The 9542-nt window shown below is 45.1% G+C and overlaps 1 protein-coding gene across 3 annotated transcripts; it reads left to right on the top strand.

The window, feature by feature from the left end:
• Window positions 1–3378: 3378 nt before the first annotated feature.
• LOC106628317 (uncharacterized) lies at window positions 3379–8513 on the top strand. 3 transcript variants are annotated; one of them, XM_014254761.2, is made up of 7 exons: window positions 3379–3536; window positions 4028–4277; window positions 5195–5254; window positions 5877–6008; window positions 6885–7031; window positions 7830–7890; window positions 8060–8513. In XM_014254761.2, exons 2-7 carry the CDS (start codon window positions 4113–4115, stop codon window positions 8161–8163), a joined length of 669 nt encoding a protein of 222 aa, XP_014110236.1. In that variant the 5' UTR covers window positions 3379–3536; window positions 4028–4112; the 3' UTR covers window positions 8164–8513. The 3 variants fall into 3 exon arrangements, with proteins under 3 accessions (XP_014110236.1, XP_087912815.1, XP_087912816.1); XM_088056689.1 differs by lacking the exon at window positions 3379–3536 and having other exon boundaries at window positions 3615–4277; XM_088056690.1 differs by lacking the exons at window positions 3379–3536; window positions 5195–5254 and having other exon boundaries at window positions 3615–4277.
• The last annotated feature ends 1029 nt before the right edge of the window (window positions 8514–9542 follow it).

Below are 9542 nucleotides of genomic sequence, written 5' to 3' on the forward strand. Positions count from 1 at the left end.
TGCTGATGCACAGGAGCAGGATTTCACACAGTTAATCTCATCTGGGCTGTGTTATGTAACTAGTGAATGAACACCTGATGCCACTTGTTGGTTTTTTCTGGCCCCTCTGCTGCTTTTCTTACTCTTCTTTTTCAATGCACATAACATGGATTTCAGTTGTATTGTGGTATGGAAGAACATCCCAACCAAAGTGTCATTAACTATTGCTTTAAAGTGTGATGTATTTTCCTTTGAGGCAGCGGGAAGGTGCAGCAGGGTGCCTCCCCTCCAGGTAACCTATTGCCCTGTCTCCTAACTCCATGTTCACATCCTGCTGGGTGAGTGGTGAGGAAGGGGGCAGCACTCAGTGCCTGCCCTGCCTTCCCCTCCTCTGTGATCACAATTGCTGAGATAACTGAGCCTCTCTTGTCTGTGCTGGGTGTAGATACGCAAAGACTCTGCCCTCCCCTCTCTGCAAGGATGCAGAAGTGACATTGTCACTTGAACTTTTGCAGTCATTATGGGCTGGAAGGATGTGTGCTTGGTGTGTATTTGCAAGCTCTGTGGAAGATGACTGGGATTGTGGATGGTGCCGTGTGCTAGCCAGCCTAGCTGTGTTCCAGTCCTGCCCTGGTGTAATAACATAGTATACTGTGGAGGTGCAGTGAGTTTATTTAAACAAATTATACCAGACATATGAGCTGATTTCTTAAAAAATGTTTCAGGGATAGGCAGGTTTTAGTCATGTGTTTGTTAGGATTTTGCTGGAAGTGCCTGGGGGCATGTTAGAATCATAGAATCATCAAGGTTGGAAGAGATATTTGAGGTCAACCAGTCCAACCATCCACCTCTCATTACCACTGTAACTCCTAAACCACATCACCCAGATGCCTCTTGAACACCTCCAGGGATCATGACTCCACAGCCTCTCTGGAAAACCCATTCCAACATCTGACAGCCCTAAGAGTGAAAGTTTTTTCTAATACCTAATCTGAATCTCCCGTCTCAGTTTAAGGCCATTTCCCCTGGTCCTCTCACTGCAGACATGGCAGGGAAGACTGTCCCCCACCTTATTATGGCCTCCCTTGAGGGAGTTGTAGTGATGAGGTTCTCCCTGAGCCTCCTCTTCAGACTAAACAACCCCAGCTCTCTCAAACATGTTTTCTACATGTGAGAAAACATGAGCTTTCATGAACCTTGTTGCCCTTTTCTGGACACAATCTAGCACCTCAAAATCCTTTATAAAATGGTGTTGGGGGTTAGGTGTCCTTCTTCTAAAAGTTCTGGCTCACTTGTGGAATTTTTACCCGTTAGTTGTAGGGAAAACCTGACTGTGGGTACTTCATGGGTGCTTGAGAACCTGTTCTGCCAGGACGTGTGGCAATGCCAGCCACCACTGCAGAGCTGCTGATACACCTCAGCCACCGGCCCAGGATCTCAACTCATTCCTGCTGTTCCCAGCTGAGTGTTCCTCAGAGCCCCAAAGGAGCTCCAGGACTGCCTGCCTGAGGGGGTTTGTGAAGCAAAGCCTCTCCTCCATCCCTTCCTGTCTCAGCTGAGAAAGCTGTCACAGGGTCCCTGGTTCTGTTTTCTTGCTAATGCTATAGTTATTGTTGTTTGTTTGCCTCGTTATAAATACTAGCAAAGAACTGTTATTCCTATCCCCAGATCTCTGCCTGAAAGCCCCTTGATTTCAAAATTATAATAATTTGGAGGAAGAGGGTCTACATTTTCATTCCAAGGGAGGCTCCTGCCCTCCCTAGCAGACACCTGTCTTCCAAAACAGAGACAAATGGGCAGCACAGAAGTGAACGCAGCACTTAAGGTGTAGCTCACCAGTGCCAAGTAAGGGGGATGATCACTTACCTAGTCCTGCTGTCTACTCTATCCCTGATACAGGCCAGGATGCCCTTGGCCTTCTTAGCTACCTGGGCACACACTGGCTCATGCTGCATCAACAGCACTCCCAAGCTGTTTTCTGTTGAACAGCACAGGGTCTTTTGCTCTTTCCAACAGAGAGTGGGCAGCAATGTGCCAGGGGAATCTTTGCCTCTCATCTAGTTCTGCTCTCCCATCACGGGCAGGAACACGTTCCACTAGACCAGGTTACTTAAAACCCCATCCCTGGGATTCAAGGCCTCAGTCTGGCCTTGAACACTTTCAGTGATGTGGCACCCAACAAGACCTCTGAGCAACCTGTTATAGATGACAATATAATACTGGCTTTCACATTTATAGATTAACTTTTTCTATCACAAGTATTTTGGTATAGTACAATTTATACTTACTTTTAACTGCTTTTGTATAGTGTAATCTGTCAGTTTATGTATATACTGTGTAGTTTATATGAACGGTAATGTGATAAATACATTGTCGTAGACATTAGCAAACTGTAAAAAATAGAGACTAAAAATACCTCTGTGTAACCAACATGAAAACATAAAGAATGGTGCAAAAACACTAATTTTCCTTACATCTGTGGACTTGTTGTAGTGCATCTAAAAAAATCTTGGTATCTCCCAAGGGTAAAACTCACCTCTGGTTGTGTAATGTGAGTTCCTACCTGAGAACCTTCTTTCCCTTCCCCCTTCCCCTTGGCTGTGACCTCCCTGCATCCCCTAATCACCCCTGCCCCCTGGTATAAGAGATGAGACCCAGAGCATTTCGCTCTCTCTCTTGCCCCGGATGGACGACAGACAATAAACCCGGGATTATTTCCAGCAAGTTTGAGCCTCCTGTGTCTAGATACTTTGAGTCCGTGTTGTATCCACTCTAGGACCCCCTCTGCCGCCTGTGTCCCAAGACGAGCAGGCTCACACCACGGGGGATGGGACAGAGGGGTCCCCCGAGAGGAGGATTGCAACATGGACTGACACATAAGCATCCAGAGTGTGAAATAACAGGATAAGAACATGGGAAGACCTTATCTGTAAAATATCCTGCAGTCAGGTCAGAGGTTAAAAATCAAGCAAGAAGAGAACCTGGAATATTAGGAGTTCCCAATGAAGTTTGCATAATAAAACATATGAATATGCATGAGCCTCAGGAATGATACAGTGTAAAGACAAGCAGTTTCAAATATACAGTGTGCTCTTTGGCTGTTTGCCAGGAACACCCCAGGGCTGGACTTTCCCCTCTTGTTTTATTCCCTATTAAACTTTTTCAAAATCCTGAAGAGTCACTCTATTCCTCACAAACCTGTGCCACTTTCCCCAGCTCACAGAATTGCACGTGTGATTGCACACGATATCATGTGAAGCAGCACTTACGGCTGCAGGGAGGGGGAAAGGCTCAATTGCTGTGGAGAAGGGATGGGTGGAGTGCCCGGTTCCGGGAGCCCGAGGGTGCCCGGGGCAGGTCGGCCGCTCCCGGGTGCAGGCGAGGTGGGAGGGGGTGGGCGGAGTAGCCGCGTTCCTGCGTGGCTCGCGGCACGGCACAGGCTCTCCCGGCCTCCCCGGCTTCTTTCGGCATCGGCTCGGAACTCCTTTCCCCGGACGCGGAGCGGGAGCTCTCCCGACGCTTCTCGGGGAGTGTCGTCTGGGTCGGTGCCGCTGCAGGTGAGGGCGCAGCGGGTATGGCGCTTCCCGGCCAGCCGGATCGGAACGGAACAAGGGGACATGGGAGGACACGGGAGACGGAGCTAGAGCTGAGCCTGCAGAGGGCATGCGATTACCGGAAAGAGCCACGGGGAGTATCGGGGCTCGGTGCTGGCTGCCCGAAGGGAGCAGCGGCGCCTTCCTGGAGAGGTGCGGAGCTTAACTTCTAAATGGGAGAGAACCTGAGCACTCCCTGCGCCTCTGTGGGCAACAGAAACCTCGAAGGGAGAAGGTCAGCGGTGGGCTCTGAGGTGACGATAGCGCATTCCGCTCCAGAAACGTCGGGAATGGTGTCCCAGTCACCTGCTACGCAGCAGCCCCAGGGATTTCCCAAAAGACGGCTTGCCTTCGGACACTGAGGAGTGAGCCCTGTACTCCTGGTACCGGTTCTGCGCACCAGCCGATGCGCGAGGGGTGCTGATGATCCTGTCCCTTCTCTCTCTCCTGCTTAGGAAGAGCCCTTCTCCCGACCCTGGAAGGCCCTGGCACAGCTCGCCGATCTCCGTGTTCAGGGGTTTATGTGGGAATCAGAGCAGAATGGATCCGTATCGATATTTCATCTTTAACCAGAGGAACATGGTCGTGCTGGGGATGTTCCAGATAGCCTTCAGCACCATCTGTGTCACCAGTGGGTTCATAGATGGCATTTTCAGAACAGAGTCTCAGCTGGGCAAAACCAGAGCTCCAGTTTGGGCTGGCATGGTAAACTTGTACTATAATTTCTATGCATTGTTTTGTAGTGGTTTTTTTTTCCCCACAGCTACCTACTAGTACTCTTATTGGGGGTGGGAGGGAAGCCAGGATTTCTTGCCCGCTCTTCCCTTGTTTTATGGTTTGAAGTCAGTTAATGAAAGTCTCCTTATCATTATATAAGCAGAAGAGTGCAAGCAGACTTTCCTCTGAAGGAACTAAATCAAATACATTTCTGCTGGATAATGTAGAAAATGGGGCTATAGTGACAATTGACAAAGGTTTTTTTGCAGAAGCATTGTGACCACAGAGAGTCCACCAAAGATTAGGAAGGGAACACCTCATCCTCTCTTCAGGTAGATGAACATCTAGGTGATGATCTCTGTCCCATAGCACAGTGCCCCTAATTTTGGTACTGCAGTGAGGAGTGGGCAGGAGGTATCCCTGCTCCCCTGGCATTCAGCACCTTGATTTATCCTGCTAAGCCATGCTGCAAGGAAACTACATTTCTTCCAGAGCTGGAAGAGCTCTCTGAAGTGCAGTGGCTGCCTATCTCCTTTCATTAGTATCTTTCTTTCCTCTACAAGATGCATATGGACTTGAGAAAGCAACATGCATTTTTAGCACGTTAATCAAACTTATTCAATCAGTTTCATTATTTTGCCTGACTCTTAAAGCTCTGGTCAGACATAGCAAGGCTGTGCAAGTAGCAAGTGGGCAAGATACATGTCACCCATGTCCTGCCCCCAGAAGATGCTACAGAAAAAATGAGGAAACAAGAAAAAATGAGCAATTCTTTTCCCATTTTTGATACAGTAGTTACTCTAATCCAAGCCTTGAAATCATGGGCTTTTCATTACTCTGTCGCAGTTTATCTTCTGAATCTGATACTAGACTCCCAAGCTGCCAACTCCTTTTGTGCTCTGCAGGTGATGGGAGTCCCAGGCGTCCTAGCTTTGTTCTCCTCGCAGAGGAAGAATCCAGTTCTTGTAAGCCAGAGGGGTAGATGTGTGTTTGTGTGTATGGGGCAGGGGCAAAATGTTGGGGCAATCAAAAACAGTTTGAAGAGGGAATGAGCTGAGTGGTCCTCCTAAAGAATTAAGAGCTTATTTCTTTGAGTTATCGTCACAAAAGCTGCTGTGTTCATAAGCAAGAGGAGGATGCAGTGTTACCTTGCTTTCTGCTGCAGCAGACAGGCACTGGGCCTAATAAAATGCAAAAATCTGTAAAAACACTTCATTTCAATGCTTTTCTTTTGGTGGTCCTTCATGTTGTTAAGCACTGTGTACACTAAAATATGAAATTAGTTAAGGGGTTTGCATTTCCTAGGCAGGTTTCTCCAGCCATGTAAACTCCAAGGGATGATATTGTATGTAAGAGATCTCTAAGACAAAGTCTTTAGGTAGCACCTCTGATTAATATTCAGGACTCACCTGTAGCTCAGAAGCTCAGTTTTATGAAAACCTCTAATTCTCTAAGTGACTGTTGCTACTGGGGACGTTGTAGTGTTATGGTAGGTCAAAGGCTACCTGTAATGCTTTGTATTTGCCAAAGGACAGCTTTAATTCCTGCTCCACTTCTTTTTCTCACTAAAATTCTCTGTCTGTCTAGGTGAATGTACTGATAGTTGCTTCCATATTCTCTTGTGTTGCCATCCTCATTATAATAGTTTATAGCTTCTTCACGCTGAACTATGGTGAAGAGGAGGAGTTGAGTTCTGCCCCAGTCCATGTTACCCATACTGTAAGTATTGATATCATGATTATTTATGGGGAACATGACACCTTTAATCTGCAAACAGTGCCAGATGTTGTTGCAGCTGGGTCTAGGGGCCTCTCTCATCCCCAGTTCTGCTGGCAACAAGCCCAGATAGACATCCTGGGAGGGAGGAAGCCTGTCTGCTTACAAACAGAACCAGACTTCTAGGTTAGGTTTGGCTGCTTTTGCTTCTTGGTGCAAAGAGGTGGTGTGGGCTGAGCCATGAAAAAATACTAGTACTGCTCAGGAAAAGGTGCTGAGAGTATACCTGGCCTGGTTTGAGACAGTGGTTGCAAGGTTCAAATCTTCCCAACAGGCACATCAGGTGATAAAATTACAGCAGTTACAGGGCAGCTGGTTAAACCTGGTCTTATTTCAAGTGTATCCTCCACAGTAAAGCTGAAGAGAAGGAATGATGCCCTTTTGTATTTCCAATCTACAAACAATTGCTTGCTGTGGGGGTGAAGGTATTCCAGATAGATGAAGCTGATGATTAGTTTATTGAAGGACAAATCAAAATGTCAGGCTTCTATAAGGTGCAGTGCAGCAAGAGGATGTTTCTCATACTCAGTGTGAAGAAGAGCAGCCATTCCTTGGGTTTTTACTTATTGTCAAAGCTATTTCCAAACCCAATGCCATTGCGTAGCATCTCACATTTAATCAACAGCCTTATTTCACTGCTTGCTCTGTTTGAGGTTCATACTTGGTTTGTTTTTCAGAACACAGAAAAACCTTAAATAACACTGACTATAATCAATCTCCTATCATGCGATCATAGCATTCTTGCAGTCATGAGATTATTTTTTGGTGGAGAGCGTCACTTTTTAAATATGGCTTTACCGTCTCCTTTTCTGTTTGCAGAGGTTCATACTCAATAAAATTGTCAAGGGTGCTAACATAGCCATGCTGGCTGTATCCATCTGCAGTGCCTTTTTTGTACTGGCCATGGCTTACTTGGGATGCCGGAGTCTTCCACACTGCTCCTGCTATGACAGTGTAACTGGGATGGTGAGTGAGGAGCCTGGCGTACAAGTTTATTTCTACTGAGTGCGGGTGGGAGGGGAAGAAACCGTGGAGAAGGTGTGTTTTTCTCCTATAAGCCTAGTCTCAGCTCCTACCTCACTCATGCAGGACTAATTCTAAGAAATTAGGTGGGAAGAGTTTTATATTTTTTGTATTTTTTCCTTTATTATCTCCCTCTTAGTTACAGTTTCCTGTAAGATCTAAGTTATCTCTATTCTCCAAAACATTTCTGCTGAAGCTGCTGTGGCCTCATTTCCCATAAATTCCTGCTGTCCTCAAAAACTGTTCCTCTCATCTTTAAGCCAACAGTTGTTTCTGGTGCAGCATTACAAAGACTTACTGGTACTTACACTCTTGGACTTCAAATTCAGTAATAAAAATATCTCCTGTGCTGTGTGTGAAGTGTACTGGTGCTGACATATGTCATTTACTCCTCATTCATAAGAACTCTGCCTCAAGTGATGGGACACATGGCATCTTTGCAAAGTGAGCTCAGTAAATAAATAAATAAACACCAATTACTTCTCTACTAGAGAAATTCTGATGCTGCATTATTAAACATGTGCATCCAACCATATGGTTTGGTAAGGGATTAAAGGGTGCGGGCCACAAGACAGCTGTTCCTGACTAAAGACGCTGAGTGAGTAAGGTGAGGCTGCTTTAAACGTTCAAACTGAAACGTGTTAGGAGGAGTGGACTGTATGGACTTTTAAAATAAGTTCAGGTGTATCTTCTTGATCAAGTTTCCAGGTGAGGTATTTGATGGTGCTGTTTTTTTCATAGGAATGGTTGCAACCTAGTGAGGACCAAAATCAGGCTGTGGAAATGGTTTGTGCTGTACAAAGTGAGTAACTCTTGCCTCCACATATCTGAATGTTCACCAGGGATGAGGAAGGAACATTCTGAATAAGGTTTACATCCCAGGCCAAAATCCTGATAACCGAAAGGAACTCAGGATTTTGTGCAGACATCTATACCGTGTTTAATGGTTTTCTCTTTCTTTTTTCACACAGACTCTGGGGGGACAATTTTTAACTTCACAGATCAGTTTCCAGCCCAGGATGTAGATGCAGAGGAAAGCACATCCAAACCTCCACCATATATCAGAATGACTTGAAAAATGATCGAACATATTACTCAAATGTGGCAAGAGAGGTGCAGGAAGTTCTTAATCTTCAAAGATGGTTATGCGCTTTTCCTTGGCCATTTGAAAAACAAAAACACACAGAACGAACTAGTGAATGTCCAACACTGAGCAGAGATCACAGTGCAGAGGGAAAGATCTGCAGATGATTTTCAACTTTCAGGCTTTGTGTAGTAAAATACCTCATTGCCTCTGGAAAGTGAGAGCATTTTTTCCTCCGGCTTTTTACTTAAATCATGTCTTATTTCAGTAAAATTCATGTAATTTGTGTAGCAGTGCTAGCCTTAGGTGCTTAAATATTAAATACAATCTTTTTTCTTCAACTGCTTTCTCAATTTCTCTCTCTTACTGCATGAATTATTTGTTTAACAATGAAGGATGCACTTCATCCTGGAGCTTCAGAGTGTTTTCATCTTGATAGGAAAGGGGCAAGTAAAGTTTTTGATATGAAACCTTAATAACACCATTCAGATACCTCTGTCAAAATGTGGTTTCTGTGGGGTGTACATGTCTCAATAAAATTAGTGTTAGCACTGAAGTGTAACTACAGAGTGTGGCAGGAACTGGAGCTGCAGTAGCTCCTCTTATAAAGTAACTTGAGTACTCTTAATTCAGTTCAGGTTTTTTGTAGATTGAAAGTTTAAAAGAAATCCTTATTTTAGGGCCCATTTTACTAAAATATATTACAGATCTAGACCAAGGTGTTTTGTTTTATTTTCTCTAGGGGACCTCTTGGTCCTCTAGAGCAAGGAACTACAGCTTCCAGTCAGATTCTGTCATCTCGTGAAGAGCATATAATTCCCATATGTACTTTATGTTTCACTTTTAGGTGAATGTCAAGTGTTTATCTTGCCTGCAGGCTTTGAGCAGGTGAGGAGTGGGCAGGAGGTATCCCTGCTCCCTGGCATTCAGCACCCTGATTTATCCTGCTGAGCCACGCTGTAAGGAAATTACACTGAAGAGCTCTCTGCAGTGCAGGGGGTGGTAGGTGACTTATCCCATGATACAGATTAGTGCAGCATTTGAACAGGGCCTGGAAAATAAGTTCCCATCTTGAGAAAGTGGGTAGTAGAATAAGTCATGCCCACCATGGGGCATGTAACTCCAGGAATGACCTCATATAAAACTTCTCTAATTGCAGCAAGTAAGGTGCCTTTCATGATCCCAAGAGTTGTTCTTCATTTATTTATTTATTTTTTTTTCTAAAGACTGAAGTCCTTTTTGTAATGCTGGTAAAGGGACTCTAATACCTACATGGTTTTAAACTAAAGAGGGTAGGTTTAGGTTAGATATTAGGAAGAAATTGTTTGCTGTGAGAGTGGTGACACACTGGCACAGATTGTCCAGAGAAG

The sequence above is a fragment of the Pseudopodoces humilis genome, chromosome 6 (genome assembly GCF_049639895.1).
Source record: "Pseudopodoces humilis isolate 2021_Gansu_Grassland_sample_001 chromosome 6, ASM4963989v1, whole genome shotgun sequence".
Lineage (NCBI taxonomy): Eukaryota > Metazoa > Chordata > Aves > Passeriformes > Paridae > Pseudopodoces > Pseudopodoces humilis.